At 36.8% G+C, this 22,200-nt stretch overlaps 1 protein-coding gene across 1 annotated transcript in view; it reads right to left on the bottom strand.

Moving 5' to 3' along the window:
- Nucleotides 1-2,754: 2,754 nt before the first annotated feature.
- The window catches only part of VPS50 (VPS50 subunit of EARP/GARPII complex), a 77,255-nt gene continuing 57,809 nt past the window's right edge, over nt 2,755-22,200 (bottom strand). The window contains exons 21-28 of the mRNA XM_068673962.1: nt 21,644-21,765; nt 18,094-18,174; nt 11,890-12,038; nt 10,664-10,760; nt 10,351-10,509; nt 7,862-7,983; nt 6,021-6,210; nt 2,755-3,499 (exon numbers count right to left, since the gene is read on the bottom strand). Coding sequence (XP_068530063.1) covers nt 3,380-3,499; nt 6,021-6,210; nt 7,862-7,983; nt 10,351-10,509; nt 10,664-10,760; nt 11,890-12,038; nt 18,094-18,174; nt 21,644-21,765 — 1,040 coding nt within the window. The 3' untranslated portion in view covers nt 2,755-3,379. The remainder of the gene's footprint in view (nt 3,500-6,020; nt 6,211-7,861; nt 7,984-10,350; nt 10,510-10,663; nt 10,761-11,889; nt 12,039-18,093; nt 18,175-21,643; nt 21,766-22,200) is intronic.

The raw sequence follows: 22,200 nt of genomic DNA, 5'->3' as shown, positions 1-22,200 counted from the left end.
AAATTTCACAAACATTAACCATGAGCAAGTTCTCAAGCAGAAAGACCCCAAAATAGCACTTTCGTAGGAAAGTCTTCGTAATTGTGTGTACTCAGTGGCAGCAAGACGAGCCATGTCCAGAGCTTTGCATTAAATAGATTGCATCTTTGGTACCATGAGAGTTGCCTGGGCCATTCACATCTGTGAAAGCTGAAAGGGGAGGCCAACCTTTCACGGACGGCTTTGAGACAGCCACAGATGGCTCTTCCTTTTCTCCCCTAAAGGAGAATGGAAGAAAGAAGGAAGAGCATTCACAAGCTATAATCTACACCTCACGTTTAGACTTTGCTAAGCAAGGCAAGACTCTACACATGGGAAGACTCTCACATGGGGAAAAGGGAGCCCAGAATAGTCAACATCTAGAAATGTAGCTACTTGTCTGAAAGGTGAAGGGTTCAAGCCCCTGTTCACATCAGATATCGGACCTTACACGTGGAAGTGGGGTTCTCTTCACCCTATCCCCTCAGCTGAAGCACTGCTGGACCACGCTGGTCTTTCCCGTCAATGCCATTCTGCTTTGAGTAATTAAACCTAATCTGTAGCAAGGCATCCTGCACCAGGTCACACCAACCACCCAGTTCCCCCCTATTTTTGTCCCAATTGCTGTTTCTTCTGAGACTATCCTAAATGTTAGTTGCAACAGAGAAGCCAACTGTTGGCAAGCCAGCTGTAAGCGGATCAGGGCAGACACCGGCTTTGCTAACCAAAGACTTGAAAATTAGTCATCTGTGCTGCAGCTGAACTTGGAGGGTATCAGAGCACTCATTGAGGGACAGGATTTAAATTCTTCATTAGGCTAAAGGACTGACAGATGAATCATCCACCCCTGCAGTGCTGGTCATCCTCCTGGGGGATGACTGAAAGAAATCATCTTCTATTATTAAAGCATTCCAAAACCTTTCTCCAAAACACAAAGAATGTTTTAGACCATATTCTCTGTTATAAAAAGCAGTAAGAACAGAGGCTTTTCATTCCATAGGAGAATGAAGAATTAGAGAGATGCTCAAAAATGAATGGCTTGTGAGGAATTGTCATACCAGAGCACAGAAGCTACCAAACAGTAAACTGATAATTCTACATTCAGCCAAAACTCAGATTTATTAGTCAGTCAGGACTAGGCAACCTGTACACCATTTAAGCTACATGTAGCTTCTTCCTTAGCATCAATACTACACGGTAAGTGGAGGTTTCCGAGGCATATACAGAAGAAGATCAAAATTGCTTCACAGGTTTAATACTACACCTTGCACATTTTATTATTTGGGAGCTTCAAAATGAGCCAACCTACAGCTACCCTACGCACACACACACAAAAGCTCCTTACCATGATTCATGCAATTGCCCACCTCCTTCCTTGACCCTATGCTCCTTTCAGTGCTTGCACTCCTACCTTTTGGTAAGCAATCAAATTACAGCAACCTAAAGAGTTCAGAACAAATTAACCATGTGCTCAGTTCAACACAGCTACGGTAAAGTTAGTTAAATTCCTTTTTTTCAGCCACGAGAAGGAAATTGAAACAGATCTTACACTAATTGTCTCTGACACATTTCTGTTTCTTCCAAGAGCTCTTGTTCAGGATCTGACTTCAGGGCAGATACAGTGACGCAAAAGTCCCTGCTTTTAAAATGAACTACACTTTTTTTTTTTTTTTTTTTGAATGACCTTTTTAATGCAGGTAGAAGTGATTCAGCTTGAACACATACATTGACACTCTGCTAAACAAGTTTTTGATAGACTGACAGTGTGGTGTGTACAGAATGGAGCAAATTTTTGTTTTAAATCTTATTTCCTTTAAAATACAGGTGAAAAGGGGAGATGAATGCTACACAATCAGAATTTAAAATAGCAATTCTACTGTTCTGCTAAAGCTGTATACAGGCCTTCCAGGAACTTGCACAACAATGCTGAGACTTCTGACGATGAAATTAAACTATAGAAAAGGACAATTATCACAGTTCCACGAAACAGTTTTCTGCCATTAGGTACTGCTGTCTTTAAGTGCCAATTCCTGTAGCTGAATTAAAAAGTAAAAGGGCAAGTATGAAGCCCAAATTGAGGATTTACCATGTCGTATACATCAGTGGATTGTATCCTTCGTACATTATTTTACCCGTTAGCTCATTATGAGCATATTTCTTTTAAAAAGGCCTGAGAGGATTACAAACAAAATTATCATGTGATAAAATAAATCTAAAACACTGTATACTGAAAAACAAAAAGATGGAACAGAGCTTGAGTACGTTAGAGAAGTCTTAATTTTAGTTAGTTCAAACTACTTTAGGAGTCCTTCTGGTTCTGCCACAACAGTATCTGAGCAGTCTACAGGTATCTTGTGTACAAGCAATATTGCAAGAAAGTAAAAGTGTACACAAAATGCAAGTCCTTCTGCTGAAAGCAAAACTGAAAACCTCAGTAGTCAGTGATACTTTAGCAAATTGATTTCTAGGACAAATACCCAGCCGAACAATTTTGATGTGCTCAGGATCAGTACAGGTCAGGTATACAGCAGAGCAGAAAGTAGTAAGATAAACCATCCAAAACTTCAGCCAAAAAAAACTAACATTATTATTCCTATTCTCTAGCATTATTGCTTTGGGAACAGGAAATACTGGCATTGGCACAAAAGGGAAGTGACATGAGAGGAACAATACTAATTTCTATTGTAAGCGACATTTTGTGTTGTTGAATTAGGCAAATAAAGTCTCACAAATAACTCATATTAGTGTACAGTATTTATTACCTTCCATTAATCTGAAACCAATCATTTTGATATGGCTAAATTAATTCTGAAATAAACATTTTTAAATACATAAGATGATGAGAGACTTCAACATGAGAACATTTAATTGATCTGTACTCTTATCCCACATGCAAGGTATGTCATTCAAAGATATCATACATTTCCTTTCATTTTACACTGGTCCATAATAAAGAACAAATTCTCAGGAGGGAAGCAGTGAGGAAAAAAAGCATATTTTCAAGTAGCCCTTTTATTAAAAAAGGAGCATCAACTATATATTAAGCCAATGTGTTTCTCTCTGATTTTGATTTTACTTACAGTATACAGTTTTGCAAAATATACAGCTTACCAATGATACACAAAGAGAAGCCCTTTCCTAGGGGCAAGTAACAAAAAAGAATACAACAGAAAAGGATTCTACAGGTTAAAAAAGTTGTATTTTAGAACATTATGCCAATTCAGAGTCTCCATTGCTGGTAAGAAAGGTCATGCACAATGCTTTTTTAAGAGAATGTTGTCATTAGTCCATGAGAGATTTGTCTGCATGCTTCACATGAACAGAAAAAGGTACAAGTCACAAGGGAAGTAACTCTCTCCAGTTATCTTTTAGGCCTGTCTATGTCATCAATAGCAGCCAGCAGCTTCTGTCTTGCCTTCTTGTTGATGTGGGATCCCAAACAAACATTCACCAGATTTGTCAAGTGCTTAGTGGAATATTCCTGGCAAATAAAAGCAGATTATGTTATGGCAAACAATAAAAACAGTGGATAAAGATAGAAAACTAAAAACCAGACGTACACGCTGTGGACTTTTCAGCTGATAGCAGCAGTTGGTACACAAGGGAGACTTAAAATGGTAGTTAAGTCAGGCTTGGAGAGTTTTCATAGCTGAGACAGAGAAGCACAAATCTGTATTTTGCTACATGGCAGATTATAATGGAAAATGCCTGCGATTTTAGTAGTGTTGGACTAAGTTCACAGAAAATAATACTTATGTATTAAAATCATCTTTTTAATATATTTTCCATTCTTTGGGAGGTGTGGTCGGAAATACAAATATGCAGATTAGAAGTTTTTAAACACCAAACCATTTTTCTAACAAGCTGTGACAAAACTTGATTTTTTGATTTCTCATCTCTGATAAGCTTCTAAATACTTCTGTACAAAGGGTATTCAAACACCATTAATTTCAGTACATGATAAAGGAGGAAAAAATTGCAAAAATGTTAAGAAAAAAATTCTTAACACCTGTCAAAACACCACATTTGCCAGTACTACCTTTACCCTTAAACACCATCCAAACTGTAGCTTTCACCAGCGAGTTTAAACAAGAGTTTTTCCATATGGATCACCAAATGACAGCTCACAGTCTCTCTCATAGCTCCAGGTTTAACAAGAAAAATGATACTACCAAAGTATTTATTTCATCCATTTGTAGTTGGATCTAAAGTAATTGCAAAATACTCTAAATTATCTCTAAATGCTCCATTTTAAAAGACTTTCCACTTTAACAGTGGACCAGCTCCAACAGCATGCAACCATTACCCTCTATTAGTCCTGGTATGGTTAGGTTATGCTACCATGAAAGAATGCTAAATGCTTTCAGAACACAAGTGAAGACTTATCTCAGACAGCAATGTTGATCTGGATTCAGTTTTATTAATCAAAGAAAGAAAATGCAATGATTTTATCCACTGTGCCTTAAAACTTAGTTGAAACAATCCACTCCTAAAGGCCTAATTTTCCAGTTGTACTCTTAATGATCCAATTGTGCACTTTGGCATATTCAAAACAGAATACAAAAATTTTCAACTTCACTGAAGGCTAGAGGTTCATCACAGGAAATTTGGCTTAACTACTACTTCAGATCATTTTTGTAGCCCCATTTTTAGCAGCATTTAGTGTACTTATGCTCATCCCATTCATACATGTTTTAATGCTTCCTGGTATATGAACTACAGCAAGAAACCAGAACGGCTCAGCTGGCAAGCTTCTTTACTGTAATACTGTAGGGTGGAGTTATGGAAAGATTTTTGATTATCTTATGAAAATTTGCTATTTCAAATCACATTGTACTAGCTTTAGCTATGAGGCACTGATGGCTTCCAACTAAAATACAGTACACTTTTGCAGAGCTCAAACCAAAAATGGATTATGCATATGCACTGATGATTTCGCTTTGTTGATTCACTTGAATAAAGGAACAACTTTTATAGGGATGGTGTCTGAAGAACACATTGATAAATGACTTCAGTTAACTCTTTAGATTGTAAATGGTCAACTACCTACAGCAGAATTATCTTCACAAGTGAAAATAATGTCTGAAAATAACAGATATGGGCATATTGAAGAAATCTTACAGTCTCACTTTAAAAAAAATAATAAAGATATGTAATTTGGGGGGTTGGACTAGATGATCTTTCAAGGTCCCTTCCAATCCCTAACATTCTGTGATTCTGTAGGACTCATCAAGCTACCAAGTCTCTCCATCATCCAGTGCAGCCTTGGTCTTTAATGAACCACTGTTAATAGATTGCCCAGATGCTCCACAGAGCACTGACTGGCCATGATTTGCCAGATCTAAAATCCATTTTCAGCCTGTAAATTCCCTGACAATGAAGACCACCAAATAGCTTTCCTTAACAGCTGCATACACCAATGCAGGTGTTTCCTCTCCCTTATTGCTGTTCTAACCTCACAGCTGATTTAGAAAAAAGTTTGGGTCATTGCTTAGGCTATGAAACAGAGTTCACAGTGTATATAGGCTTCAGGTGCCTGGGATCCAGATGCTTCTTTTGCTGTAGCAGAGTTGCTACCTAAGGAGTGGAAAAAACTTTTCTTTGGGTTTCAACTCATCTCAGAACAGTGGGTAGATTTCTGCTCATATATATAGTTCATAGCACATCTTCCCAGGATGAACTCTATCAGCTATAGAGATAAGACACAGACTTAATAATGGTAAATGGTAGTAAGAGCAAATAAATTTATATTTTCCTTTTGTTCAAAAGTATGACTATTATTATTAATGAACAGCCTTCAAAGTCTCTGTTTGTACTTCTTGCAAATACATATTAACTTCATATGATAATAACCGTATACATACACACACATGTGCATATTGCATCCCATACAATATTATTATAACAAATTAATGTACACATGCATATGAGCATATTCATTTTTTAACACACAGAGGAACTGGTCATTTAGAGTTGTAAAAGATTACAAATTTAACTCTTACCCTGTGCTCCTTTATCCAGCGCTCCATGTCATTTTCTGTTAAGTAGTATGCTTTAATGTAGGTCTCCACAAATTCTTTATCTGGAATGGGCCTAATGTCTGTTAACTTTTCTAGTTTCATTAAAAACTGTTGAAAGTCCAGTTGCATCAAGGCACGTCCTTCATTGCTGCATTTCTTTACATTAGCATAACTGAAAAGAGGAACACAGTGGAAAGTAACAATTAGAAGGAAATAGAAATGAATCTTACTTCTCAAAGCTGTTTAACTTAGCCTTTCAAACCTTGAGGAGGAACATAATTAAGATTTTAAGTTAAAAGCAGACAAGAATGCCTCTTCGGATTTTTGATGCAGTTTTTATTTGCATTAGTATAATATGTTTTAGTCCCCCACATAGAACGGAAGCCCGCAATATGCAGTAATACTAAAACAAACAAAAAACACACGATAAAGCCACTAAAAATCCTACATCGAGCAGCTTAAGAATAAAAGTGGGATAAAGGAAATGAAATCAGTATTGATCAGTGTACTAGACAGTGGCTCTAGTCAAGTGATCATGATCATTGAAATGTGAAAGGTACCATGGCAATTTTAAGAATGATCAACAGGAGCTTGCTGAACTAATTGTGGAAGCATCAGACAGGTACAAAGCTATCTAAAATCACAGACAACAACCAGAAGATAAAGTGTGGCAGCACTGGCTAATCTCTCTGAGAAGTTAATGGTTTGATGAGAACAAACTGACAGAAAACTAGTGATAGGTTTGAGCTCAAAGAAGAAGGAACAATAGATGAGTTTAGGACAGGGAAATACTAGGAGGGAGTCCAGTGGGGTGATAGGCAACAAACTAAGGAAACAGTCTTTTTGAATGGATGAGAAACAAACCCATTGGTTGGTAGGAAATAGTGATGTTAGCCAGTTGAAAGGAAAAGAGTTGGGGAGAAGACAGTTGTTTTGTCCCATTTACTTTGATTTGTGGCATGATGTTAAAGTGGAAACAATTATCAAAAAGGAAGGATAGTTTTTTAGGACATCTTATGACGAAACTGGGAAGCTACATGGAGGTCACAGCTGGATTTAGTCTCCCTGAAGATAAAATTGGTCTCTCAGAGACTGCAAGCAGAGGGAGGGAAATAGACATGAATGTGAATGTGATGGCTTGACATAAGCAGTGGAAGCTGGTGATTCATAATACACAACTAACACTTGGAGAACAAGGATGCTGTTGGGGTCCTAAATTAGAGGAAACAGCAGAAGAGTGGGATGGAAAGAAGTGAAACAGGCAGTAGGAAGTGTAAAGTAGGAAGGTAAAGATAACCAAGAAAGATATATGTAAACAAAAGCTGAAAGAGTGAGACAGCACATATTCAACAATGCAGATGACAGCACAGACAGGTAGCAAGTGGACAAAACCGCAAAAATAAATGCAGCAGATGAAAAGACTACAATACTCAGGCTACAATAAAGACCCTGAAAAGACTGGGACACTCATGGAAAGGTAGGAATGAGCATAGCATAGCAGTTCCTGTCTAAGGTGTTTGAGTCCACATTTACCAAGCCAACTAGGACGCCTCTCCATTTCTGATGAAACTGGAGGGCTCCTGCTCTACAGCTATCCTAAGGTAACTGCTAGGGTTGACAACCTTCTTCCTTGCAACTGTCTTTCTTCCCAGCAAAGAAAAACAGCATCACCACTGAGATGCTGCAATCACACTTCAGCCCCTTAAACTCAACAGCTTACCAGTGCATTGCAAAAACTAGGACCTTTAAAACCATAATATATGCATTCTCATTACAGACATACATGTATTTACCCAAGACCAAGACTTCCACGAACTACTTACCCTTCCACAAGAGTTCTATTAGCTAAGCGAATGCAGTGCTCCCAAAGGATATTTGAGACTGGCAGTGGAATACGGACTCTCTTAGATACTTCATTCAACCTTCTGTTAAATTCTTCAAATTCCTGATGAAACATGAAAGGTCATTACTCCATCAGCATGAAAGAGACCGTGCTATATACATGCTTAGGAAAAAAAAAAACAAACAGATATGCACGTAAAACAAACACTGAAAAGTAAGAGCAAAGCAAAGAAGCCTAACAGGCACAGACTATAGAGACAGCCTGTGCAGAGTAGAAAGCATACCACATTCTAGTATATCATTCATAACATGACTTCAATAATTTTATTTAAAAAATAAAAAACGCTACTCTGGTTCTACAGAGGTGTAGGTAGTTCTCAGCAAAACTGAGACATCCAAAAATTAGCCAAGTATCTAATCCTTCAAATGCTGTTTCATTGCCTCACTCTCTAAACTCATCTTTAACTTTCTGAAAGCCAATATACAGCCCCTGAAGAAAATCCAGTGATAAGCTCTTTATCCCTCTAAATACCTGCCCCATCAGCATTCAGAGAGAAGCTCAGAAATATAGTAACCATTTTCATTCCTCAAACTTCTGCATTATAAAGCTTTTGGGTGCTTTAGGAAGAACTGAGAGCAGCCACTGAAAACAAACCAAATCCAGCAGTTTAGCCGGATACTGTGTTGCTAGATAACAGTTCAGAAACAGGCACCTGTTTCCACCTGGAAACATCAATGGACTTGAGCTGTTACTATAAGTGACAAACTAGTCATAACTGAAATTAATTACTGCTACAATGATTTTTGTGACTTACATAAAGCGAAATAGAAGTTGGCTGCCAGGAACTAATGCCTCTATCATTTAAAAAAAAAATCAAATAACTTTAAAATAAAGCAGACCTTGACACTGAACTGCATGCATAACGAGCAAAACCAGTTTGTACTGCAGCCTATTAAGGCCATACTTGTTCAACAAAATGCTTCCATTCCACAGCTGGAATCTAGCTTTTGTCCTTTTCCTATCAAGAATTCAGCAAGAGAACAAGAAAATAGCCACTCAGTTGGGAATTTCAATAACCATTTTAAGCTAGTATCTGACCAAATAACTGGTGTTTAACGCAAACTTTCTGAGAAATGTTGCAAGAGGAAGCACAGTACCACAATACCATGCCTTAACAGGCATACAGATGACTCTTGTGAAGATGCACATGCCTGTCACTCAGGACCAATGAAATTCTTGAACAATCCTCTTTTCCCAATTTATCCACTTCCATACATACTATGTGACAGAGTAAGGAATTCTGCATATGCGCACACACGGCTAAAAGCAGTTGGCTATTACGTTAACCATTCTGTTTACATCTGACACTCCTGGAGTCACACAGCAAATCACTAATTGCTAAGTAGTAATCTAAAAGCCTCAGTAGAAATTATTATTAGTTACAAAACATAGAGGCCATAAATTCAGAAAGGTTTTTAATTGCATTAGCTGGTTGTCCTGAAGCAGATTCATCAGCAGTTGCACATTCATAAAAGGGAAAAGTTCTACTGCAGTGACCAAATGCTATAAGTACAAACTGATTTCAAAAAGCCACAGCTGCATAAAGAAGGGTAGTCACAAAGATTCAGAGAAATTCACTGCAGTCTCCTCTTTTTTTTTTTTTGAAGCAGAGAATAGCTGTAAAGTACTAAAGTGTAATCAAATCTATTATTCAACACAGATGCTTAACTTTCTCTGTGATATATACCTCACAGATCTTTAGATTAATTTTTCTAGTTTCCCTGTGAGATTTACTGTAATTCCACAACTTCCTTCTAAAGACCTTTACAAATATAGTTTAGGCATAAATAAAAATCTAACAAAGGACTGTCACAAGAATTCATTCCATATGCCATAAGATACGGCAATTGTATAACCACTTCTACTGAATGCAATTGAGAAGTTGGCTGAATAACTTCTCATTTAGCTTCCTTTTAAAATGCTAACTTCTAAAGAAACCAACTTCAATTAGATAGCATACTATTATTAGTAGTGCTGGTCTGTCTGATAGCACCTGTGATACTGCTCAAAGACAACTGATATAATTATGCAGAACTGCAAACAGCCTTTGTTAAAACAAATAAACACACACCACTTCCTCAGGCCACTGTATTTTCCTATTTTCCTCAATGTTACTTCCATTTAATAGGCATTTACCTTCTATTCAGGACTTAGACATGAAACTCATTAACTTTTTGGGGTCACTTTCATCCACAACGTAGTCAAAAAATCAGCATTGAAAACAAACATTACTGTATTCTGCTAGTAGCAAGAATAATGAAAATTCTGGACAGATCTCCTTATAACAACTTAGTATTTGTCAGAATGCTGTATGGCTCTAGTCATGCTGCTTTAATAGCTTTAGTGAAGTATTACAGCAGTTTAATGTTTAAATAAGCTCTAGCACACTGTTTCTCAGAAAGTATTCACCTTTAAAAGAGCATCTACGTATACATTGTGTTGTGACATGATTTCCTTCACATCCCATTTTACATTAGTCATGAGAAGCAGCATCTGTTCATAATCAATGGCTTTAGCAGCAACAATCCAATAAACCGGTTTGCGTAGTTCACTGGCAGTTGACACTGTCTGAAATCGAATAAAAAGGAAATTCAATTCAGTAAATTTCTGGCTAATAAGAGCAACTCATAACTATGGTGCACAAATATGGGTACCACACAGTACAAGTTCCAAACTTTCTGTTTAAAAAAAAAATATCACCTGTGAATTACACAATTCTGACCTGAGAATAGAACTGCTGAAGAAAAGGCTTCTTGGCAGCTGGCATCACAGCATCAAGATGAGGTTGAAGAAACTCAAACTGCTCAGCCAGAAATACCCTTTGAAAACAAATGAAATTCACCATGAACTAAATGCAACATTTGGAATGCCTCTATACTTCTGTTCCACCACAGTTAAGATATTTGGAAATGATATGTAACCTTGGAAAATGTATTCCTGATAAGAACTATACATTTTTACGCTAACATGTCAATGTGTATGCTCAGTTCTGACAATTTTAAAATGTGATTGTGATCAAGAAAATACTTCAATAAAAACACTAAGGCTTGAATAGCAACAATTCAGATTTCTGTTTTACTCAGGATGTACTGCTACAGTCTGATCCAAAGCCTAGTAAAGTCAGTGGACAAGTGTCCCATGATTTTCATATGGCAGGGCAGTTTACATTAAAAAATCCATTTCAGAATTTCAAAATAACATTCCAAGTTACATACTTACTAGTGAACTTTTAAAAGACAGAAAATGAGATCAAATTCTTCAGCATGGGTAGGATTATTATTTTTATATATATAGTAATGTAACGAAGAAGTACATTTTTAACTAAGCATAAATGAACATTTAAAAAAATACAAACAACCTCATTTGGCAAAATATTTTAAAAACAAATTACTAATCTTTAACAGTGTCCTCTTCTGTGAGAGGAAAAAAAAATAAAATCTGATTCTTACTACTATTCTGACCAAATAAAGAACATTTTGTAAGAGTTTTGCATTCCTTGCTCATTATAATCTTCTTTTCACAGGTAAACTTCCACCTGTTGCCAAAAGTATCAGAAACAAAGTCAAGCCAATATGAACTAAACAGTTCTGAGTCTCATATTAAGTACTCAAATACTGATAGCTATGGTTTAAATGGCACATACATATTAAATACTCCCATTAGCCTCTTAAAAATTATATTTTTTCCTGTAAGATTTGGCTTTGTAATATCACAAATTACTGGACCAGCTGCAGTAAAATTTTATTGCTTGTGCTTGCAGGTGGTAAACCAAATGATCGGGTCCTGGTACCTTTAATTAAAAAATTACCTCTATTGCTCGTTATTAAAATCACATTCAGAAGTAGGAATTTTTGACCTCTGAAGAAGGTTTTGGCATGTAATCACAATCTCTTAAACGATCCTTAGCTTCCAGTGACCACAAAACACGGTGTACAGTAAATAACCTACAAGGATTCCGTGGCTACCACTCTCTCTGCCAAACCATACAGCGAGTTGCCAGACGTCAGAACTACTAGATGACTGAGATGTGGGCTTGGCACCTTCTCCTTTCTCTCTTCAGCAGCTGTGAGAGTTCCTGCGGGATCAGCAGAGACCTCCTAAAATAAAGAATTAAACAACTGAAAAAAAAAAACAACAATTGACTGGAAAACAGTAAGAATGGCGGTAACTGAGCAGTTTCAGATGGCTTCTTATCTGATAACGGAATGTTTCTAATTTTATGATTTAACTTAAATCAAGCCTGAATCCAAGGTGACAACCATGTTTTCTATTTCAACAGTATGGTGTTCAAACAAGTGAAAAATCACATCATGCAGATCAATATCTGTCTCAGGAAAAGTAAAAAAAAAAAAAAAAAAAAAAAAAAAAATATTGAACAAACTAATGCCCATACAAGCTTTAGCCCAACTGCCTACAGAGGGATTAACTTCTCACCCCTGGATACAGTTTCTTCAATATGACAGCAAACAAAGAGACAAATCAAAGGAATATTATTCATGTGTGGGCTTAACCACTCCTGTGATCTGTGGCTAACTTAGGTAAAATACATGTGATGTTTTTTTAAACAACACTAAGTTACCATTCCAGCACAACTTTTATCCTGCAGACAACTCAGTTGCAAAGAGCATGGAAAATGTTCACAGCAACAGAAAAAACACCTCTAGATTTGACAAGTATAAATATCAGTTACAGCTAGAAGAGGAATCACAGAAGGAACAAATTTCCAGAGCTACCACAGTGGTCTAACTAGGTGTATAAGTGGATACCACCTTATGCTTACCTATTTGCCAATATCAGATCAGGACATGAAAACATGAAAGTAGTTATGGCTTTACGTTTATTAGTCATACTATGCTTACTGCTTACACAGACTCTACAAAATATGGAAAGTGCTACAAAAGAAAAATGATACAAAACACAAATCAGGTGATGAAGGTTGGCATGATACAGCACTGAGTTCTTAACTAAGAGCCTTTCATGTCCCCAGGATAAACACTCTGTGGCCAACAGGTGGTATGACAAATCAGCCTGGTTCTATGATTCTAAGACATTACCTAACTCATTCCAAGTATTCCAAGGAAAAATACACGCTATAGATCTTGAAAAGCCAAGAGAGAAGGCACTGCATGCAACAGATGAACAGGTGAAAAGGAGGAAAGCAATGTGTAGGTTATTCTGGTGGAAAAACCTCACAGGGCCATTGTGGTTATAATGCAGCAATTAAAGGTGGAGCAGGAAAAAGAAATTATGTCAAGTTGAGTAAGGAGTTCGTGAGAAATTAAGCGATTCAGAATGAGCAGAAAAATCAGAACTTAAAATTCCTATAGAAAAAGCAGCACTAAAATGTATCTACAGACTGGATGAAAGCCAAGTCAAAAATTACATTAAGAACATAAGACAACTAGGACAATAATATTGTCCAACAAAACCAAAACGGTTTGAGATGCAGAGGACCAATGTCATTGCTAGTTTGCAATGAAATACTTATGAGTATTCTGTTCATCTGCCCCAAGTATCTCACTTTTGGAAGCTACAGCACCAGTTATGGCAGCTATCTTGCATACAGAGGTTATTCACAAACAGGTAATGGCAGTATCATGACTGAAGAAATATTTTGTGAAGATAAAGAAGTTGCTAAGAGACAGATAAAATATGGCATCAATTTCCCTTCCAAAACACAAATAATCATAGATCACAAACTGATTGATGCCACATACTGACTTGGGTTGTACTGGTCTCAGTGTATTAATTAACATGGTCACTACTCATCATTACTATTGCAAAAACACATTTCTGGTAGAAATGACAAACGTGAAGACAGAATGGGTGCAGATCTTTCTACACATCCTGCTTGGGGAACTGACAGCGAGGAGACAAGCTACACAGAAACAGACACTTGTTTCAATGTATTTGGCCTAATGAAAGCAGCAACTTGCCATTATATATTGCTCTTCTTTCCCTTTTAATACATCCCGCTGGTATGAATGAAACAACCTAGAGACTGCTGTTTCTGGAAAATCCAGATCATCTGTGCTGTTGTGTAGCAGGTATCTGTACTGAAGCTGTCTTACACTTGCTACAGAAGGGGCTGAATATGGAGTTGAGATGTACATACGAAGTTCAATGCAATGTACCCAAACAATTTTTTTTCCTCTTACCTCTCAGAAGATGAAACTACACCCTAATCCGCTTTAACACAAACACTTAAAGAACTTGCGTTTTTTTTATTCTTTTGAGTTTGCCAGCTAGTATTTCCTTGAAGCTACTTGGTTTTGCTTTGACACACCGAATTTGTTACTCAGTCAATGAGATCCCAGTACTCTTAAGCATTATTTACTATAACAAAACAAAGACAGTTCTGCTCAAAAGGCCCCTTTTATTTGTTTTTCACTAAACCTATTTCATTTATTTGGCATAAGAAGTTTCAGACCATAATTAAAGCACTGTCAATATTAGCAGTGCAGAAATTAATGTAAGCCATAGCTGGACAAAAACTCCTCAGTGGTATATTTACAGTGCTTTGAATCTGCTAGTACATTTAAAGCAGCAACACCCAAAGAACATGCTTGCTCAATCCTGTAAAGAGCTAAGCAACCAACTCTAAGATTGTTAGCCTGGAGCATCATACACTAGTCCTTCCATTACTGTCATTGTGACCACCTTACACAAAACATTCAAGATTAAAAATTTATGTATCATAAATACAGGGAGCAGGGACAGATTCACTTCCAAATGAAATGCAGTGTTTTGAGTGGAGAAGGAGGGGTTTTGTTTGTTTGTTATTGCTGTAAAACATAGGATTACTGTAATGTTAGTTGTATCGGTGCAGGAGCAGCATACATGTATGGACATTGAACATTCTGGATCCCAGCTGAGGTGTCAGATCATTGCCCCATGGTAAAGGGAGCATAGCTGAACATGTGTTTGTATTTCATCTTTTTCCTGTTCACAGTCTAAAACAGGAATTTAAACTACAGGTGGACTTGCTGCAGTTTATAGAATACAGTATAAAGTAGTTTCGCTGTGAGGTATTGCACTGTGAAACAGAGGAAGAGTGATTCAGCTATAGCTGAGTACTTACAGGGGACAGGGCCCTCCAGCCGAAGCAGGGGTATGTGATGCATAAGAAGGGACATGGGGAAGAGGGGAAATAACACTTTAAATACCTGCAGTCTTTTTGCTCAGTGATGAGTCAGAAACCCATCTCACTGTTTCTCGGTGCTCCAAATGAAAACTGGGATAGTACTTCCTTCACAAGTATGGTGACTATACTATAACCACAGTATATATTAAAAGAATACGCATTTCTTGTGCTGGAAGTAAAAACTTCGAACAGAGCAGCTCCATAAAAAGCTGCAGAGAATGCCTCCAATCAACCTCCATACTCCTCCTATTGAAGTTCTGGTCCAAGACAATCCCAAGCACAAATACAGGCTGGGTTGAAAATGGATTGAGAGCAGCCCTGAGGAGAAGGAGCTGGGGGTGGTGTTTGGTGAGCAGCTCAGCATGAGTTTGCAATGTATGCTGACAGCCCAGAAAGCCAACTGTATCAGGGCTGGAGAGGGAGGAGATTCCCCCCTTTTGCTCTGCTCTTGTGAGACCCCACCTGGAGCACGGTGTTCAGCTCTGGGGCTCCCAGCACAGGAAGGACATGGAGCTGTTAGAGGGAGTCCAGAGGAGGGCCATGAGGATTATCAGAGCTGGAGTACCTCTGCTATGAAGACAGGCTGAGGGAGCTGGGGTTGTTCAGCCTGGAGAAAAGAAGGCTCCAGGGAGGCCTTACAGTGGCCTGCCAGTACCTAAAAGGGGCCTACAGGAAAGCTGGGGAGGGACTCTATGTCAGGGAGAAGAGTGACAGGACAAGGAATAATGGCATTAAATTGAAAGAGGGTATGTTTTACATTAGATAGAAGGAGGAAATTCTTCACTCAGAGGGTGGTGATGCACTGGCACAGGCTGCCCAGAGAAGCTGTGGATGCCCCATCCCTGGAGGTGTTCAAGGCCAGGCTGGATGGGGCTTTGGGCAACCTGGTCTGGTGGAAGGTGGCCCTGCCCAGTGCAAGGGGGTTGGAAGTCAGTGATCTTTAAGGTCCCTTCCAACCCAAACCATTTTATGATTTTATGACGATTCTACAAAGACACAAAAGAGAAGGCAGCATGGCTTCACCTTGCCAAAAGCGGACCCTCCCTTCCATTTTGCTTTTTCTTTCACAAAGCAGGACTAAAATCCAGCCGCACAATAATAAAAGTAGTATCCTATGAAGGTATCTGATATAAACTAGACAGCATTAATTCAATCCCAAAAAGGATACTGAAACCTATCACGACAATTTTATTTTATTTAAAAGAAATGGCCTCTAACCCCCCCAACTTTTCCTCTTTCTCTTATCAACAAACATAAATAGACCTTCATTCACTTGCTATCTCTTTTAATAAATGAAGTCCAAGCTAGGAATGATCCAGTCAAAATTAATAAAGAGTCTTGACATAGACAATAGAGCTCAACCTTCACAAACACTAAGAGATGTGAGGAACTATTCCGATCTACATGAAGTTCTGACAAAGCATTAGTAACAGAATCAGAATAAACACCTGTTGGGACCAAATAAAATATTGAAAGACGCTGCCACTGGGAACCAAAATGTAGCAGAAATGATAGTCCTTAATAAAGTTATTATGAATAGAAAACAATGCAAAAAAAATCTTAACAGGCCATGAGACTGAATCCCACAACATAAACATGCAAAATATTTTCAGAAAGCAATTTACAACAAGCTAAGAAAAGAGACAGGAATTTTGAGAGGAGCACAGAACAATCCATACCGTCATGAGAAATAGCCATTTTATGACAGTAAAGTTTAGTCTTCATTTTCACAAATTCTTAATGATGATAACAATAAAAATACCCTGGAAACTTTTCCTTCCTCGTGAATCAAAAAGTAAAAAATTCTTACTGACAGCATAAAACCAGCATGTGTTCATAAGATATTAATAATCTTCACTGAATGTCTTGAAGTAGCAGTTGCTACTTAAGATTTCTTCCTCCTTTTAAATCTTACCTAGACCACAGCTATTTATTCCAAGTGACACTAGCGTTATCTGTAACAGCACTGTTAAATGACTGAGGAAGAAAAAGAAATCCAGTTATTTTTCCCAATTTACTCCTAGAAATATATTTTTTTTAAATTATATGACTGGAAAAAAGATCAAAACAATGCAAAGCATTATCAGGAATACTGACTACAGATTAAATTTAAAAAAATAATTCCAGGACTATATACTTTTCCAAAATCTTTAATGGATTAATCTGCAAGATCTTCCTAGATTTTTTCTTTTCTTTTCTGAATACATTGATTCTGAGATGAATATCAAGATGACTAGTTGGGTTTTTTTCTGTATTATAGAGGCCTAGGGTTAATAGTTCTCATGCTCCCTCTACTGACTTTGTAAGAAATGGCCCCAAAACCCTTTAAAATGTTTCTTGGAAAGAATGGTTTAGGATTCAACTGTTTTGAATGCTTCAAAGAATTGAAAAGGCACCTTAGTATGATTTTGTTGAATACCAAATCCCTGTGAAAGTTGTAGTAGATCATTTGTCTCCCACTTCTGCCTTGAAAAATAAATTCTTCCTCCAGCATACATGGGATTAATTACTGTACAACATATCTATGATACTCTTTAGAAATGTCTTCATAATGTTTCATGTGTTTTATATTTAAGTCCAAAAAAAAAAAGTATACAATTCCAATTTTGTGTACTTCTTAACAATATTGCTTCATAAACACTGCTCCTCATTTGAATCTACCAAATCTACCTGCTTACCCTTTGTAATGTGATGTGAAGGAACAGTAATCTACTACCAGTGTGACACAAGGATCATGTTCACTCTGCAATTTCTGCAAATAACACAAAGTGACTGACAGAGTCTAGTTTGTAAAATATGACAGAAAATTCCCTGATATTCAGAGATGACTTAACAAAGGGCTTAACTTACATCATGATATACTAAGAAGCTGTCTTTCTCATTACAGACATTGAATATGAGAAGAGAGAAAAAAGAAAATCAGTCAGCCATGATGAAATACAATTCCTGAATTTCTGACACAACCCTCTATTTCACTAAACATTAACAAAATCCAGGTAGGTACTTACCAGATCAATGAGGCTCTCCTGGATTCTGTTCAGTGTCGTGCGTAATCTGCTGCTACTGAGGCCCAATCCTGTTGATTCAAACTGGAAGAAATATTTAAGTTTGGAAAGGAACAGTCCTTAGTTTAAGCTTTACAGGGTTACAACAAAAGTTCACTGGATACAATTTACACATAAAAGTTTTAGTACATAACTGCAGCTATAACTGTACAAAATGAAAAGATGATCAACAGAGGTCACTGCACTCAACACTGCATTGATGATAAAGGATGACCTGAGTACATTTCATGAAGATGACAACTTACCATTCAAATCAATCAGTACACATCCTTTACTGCTGTAACACTTTAAGTGAACACAGGACTCTAGATTGCATCCTCTGGGACACCAGACTGAAATGGCACACAACTGTGCCCCAGCTGAGACTTGCATGCACACCACACACAAGCCAAATGGCCTTGACTTCTCTCTCAAACTGTAAATTTCTTCTAATCCCTTACTGAATATCTAACTTGCAGGTGTAGAGCTATACCATTGATCTTTATAAAACAATCATTATTACCTAGTGTTTTTAAAGATCGACCTGACAAATGTGCCATCTTCATGTTCACGGCTCAGCAGCATTATGGGGCAGGTGTTGAGCTGGGATAAATCAACACACTGATTCCCTGGTAAATGCAACGAATTATACCAGCTGAGGGGCTGATCTGATGTGTGATTAGTGTAGCTACTTACCTTCTACTTGCCATTACAAGGAAACAAGAACAAACTAACAAACCAAAGGCGGTGGAAATGGGACAACTACAAAACACACATCTAAGTCAAGAATCTGGAAGTATTTGAATACAGTTCTGGTATGTGATTCACACCCCAAAAAAAACAATCTACTGAACAATATTTAGAGCAATGAAGTTTACTGTATTAGACTTCCTTTCAGTGCACTAAATCAGGGAAAGAAATGTTTGAGTCCTCTTCCCTCTTTTAAATACAAAAATGAATAATTTAGGTCCCCATCTACTACATTTAACTTTTCTGACTTAAGTCCATCTGTCCTAATTTTCCCATATATTCAGTGAAAATTATATATATATATATATATAAAATATATATTTTTTTAATTGCACCTGCAATTTTCAGCCATTAAATTTCATTTTAAGGGAGTTGTTTCTGCACCATCGGAATACAGACTACACAGTCTGCCGTTATTCCTTTCTCTCTACCTTTCCATTACTAACTTTCAACAGCTATCAATAACTTTCAAGTACTTATTTTATAATAATATATTTATTGCTAAAAATGGCAATTTCATGTTACTGTGAAACATACAGGAATAATAATAAGAAACGCAAAAAAAAATCTTAAGTTTCCGTAAAACATTGCAGAGCTCTAGATTCAGCAGGCAACCTGTTACAGCTTGAAGCTGTACATCTGTATGTTTAAGAAAAGAAGGAAAAAATAATAAATAATAGGGAAAAAAGAGATTATTGTTTAGCATCTCCTCCTCCAGGCCAGAATTTCATGACTTTAAGCAGAATATATCACTCATCAGTATAACTCTTCTCTTGCTTCATCAGTAGAACTCTTCTCTTTTGCTATTTCTATATAAAGTGGTAGATATTCAAATGTCACAAATGACCTAGTAAACTTAGCATTACAGAATTTATAGAATAACTTCACTCATCACCAATTCAATGTGACACTTTATCTTTACAAAAAAAGGTTTAAGTGTTTTCTACAAGAATGGCCATTGGATTTACAAATTATAATAATGTGTTGTCAAAAAAAAATTAGTACCTTAAATTTATTCTGCTAAGGAAAACTATGCTGTGGCATGTTCATCAGTATTGTACACTTTCATGAGTATATATTAAATATATGTAATTTATTTTAATTTCAAATTAGGTTGTTCCATAATTTGAGATAAGTAGGAAAGACAGCCTTAATGAGGACTCCAGGAATTAAAAAGGTTTTGAAATAGTAATTTTGGTTATAATGGTGTGCAACTTTTGGCAGTGAAGAAAGCCAAATACTGACTACACAGGCTAATCATTCTAAAGAGTCCTGGAAAGAGCAATGACCTAGCATCATGACCGGACATAGAAGTCAACATATGTATTTTAAATCCCTGATTTCCACTGAACTGGCAACAAACTATGTACAATTGATCATTCCTCCTGTACTAACTCACATATATAACATAAGCACAGTATTTCAACCACTTAATGAAGTTATAATATTAGCATACTTTCAAGAAACCCATTCGATGCATGTTTTATAAATAAAAATTAGAACAGGAACACTGACAGTGGTCCAAATCACATACCATCAACCATCTCTACTTTTTAAGGGTTTGTAACATAATGGGAAGTGAGAACATTTAAGCAGCATTACAAGAGGGTTTATCTCATTCATAGACCCTTTGTAAGCATTATGTTTCCCACAGAAAATCATCTGTCAAAACAAAAACTAGGCACATTATGAAGACATCACAATTTTACCACCCATCTGCTATAATGTTTACCTGCCTAGCACTGTGCTGTTCTCTGAGAGAAGTAGAAAGTAAGGAACTTGGTATGGGCTTTAAAAACACAAAACAAACAGAAGGTGCAAATATATATAAGCACTGAATACCAGAGCAGCTGATTAAGCCAATGGAAATCAATTAGCTTAACAAAAACAAAACAAAAAAACACACACCCATCTTCTAAACACAAACAAATTGCAAATATATTTGTTCTGCCAAAGAGAACAGCTCAAAAACATTTAGAACCATATGCTGAGAGTCTGAAAATCCAATGCAATTTGCCAAAAGATGATGATGAATTTGGAACCCTATTACATTATTGCTTGTGAAGTAATTTAGGGGCCAAGAGAGGAGAAAATTGTTTTTACATGCAGCTTTTCATAAATGCTTTAAGACCATCCTGTTGAAAGTTGATCCATGTTACGTAAAGACATTGCCAACAAGCATTTATTTTAACTACAAGATCACTCAAAAAAAAAAAAAAAACACTAAAATGTTTTTGTTAATGCAATTAGCTTGACAGAGTAATAATATACCTGAAATACTGAATTTCAAACCTCTTAAACCTGAGCTGCTACTTAACCTTCATGGACACTTTCTCCTCTTTCTTGAGCTATTATCTAAGCTGGAGAAATACATATAGGAAAATCAAATCACTTTATCCTTTCTAGGCTCCAAGCCACCACGTGCTATTGCAGCCTACTCCTTTGCTCTCCACTTTCTTCCACTACTTCCAGGTACTTCACATTGTCTTTACTGTCTATTCAAAATACTGCTGGAAAAAAAGACCACAGAACGTATTCAAAACACAATCGGCTTCATGTCCCAGCAATAATGATGCTCCCTATACTTACTCCCCTTGTTGCTGATTTAATCAGCCTTTTCTAACTCCTGCATTCAGATCCATTCTGGTAACACTGATTCTCTGGAAGACCATATATTTGGTACCATCTTAAGTAAGGAGATCTCCTCTGTATTCTCATTCTATGTATATAATGATACTGTGAAACAAATTATGTTTCTACCCACCGTGTCATTTCGGCCAAAAAACGTATAGACTGCATACAGATAGTAGTCGAAGAGCTGAGACATGAAGTGGATCACATCAAACGCAATTGGTTTGAGAATATTCATCATCTGCATATATTTACCTTGAAAATTAAATACAGAAGATCAGTTTTCTCAGTACGAGTGCTACAAAGATAGTGGTGAGCTTGACAAACTCAAAGAAAATTTACAAAGTTTATTATTTAGCTTTGACTATTGATTAAGAGCAACTTAGCAATATTTTAGAGATTAGCAGGTTTAAAAATAAAGCTACATATTATGGCTAAGACACCATAAACAACTCAAGACTTCTCTAAGCATGGATGTTAAACCGTATCAAAATGTCATGAACAATTCTTGGCCTTCTGGTACCAAATTAAAAAAAAAAAAATAATAATCACTTTAAGTAATCTGTAGTGATATACAGAGCCACTGGAGACTTTACGCATTAGTGTGTGTTTGTGTTTATATACACTTGATATATACACTTTATATGTGCGCATATGGATAATTTTCGAACATTAACTTCTGAAAATAAT

The sequence above is a fragment of the Anas acuta genome, chromosome 2, assembly GCF_963932015.1.
Source record: "Anas acuta chromosome 2, bAnaAcu1.1, whole genome shotgun sequence".
Lineage (NCBI taxonomy): Eukaryota > Metazoa > Chordata > Aves > Anseriformes > Anatidae > Anas > Anas acuta.
Note: the sequence above shows the minus strand (reverse complement) of the source record. Positions and strands in the feature narration are given on the sequence as shown.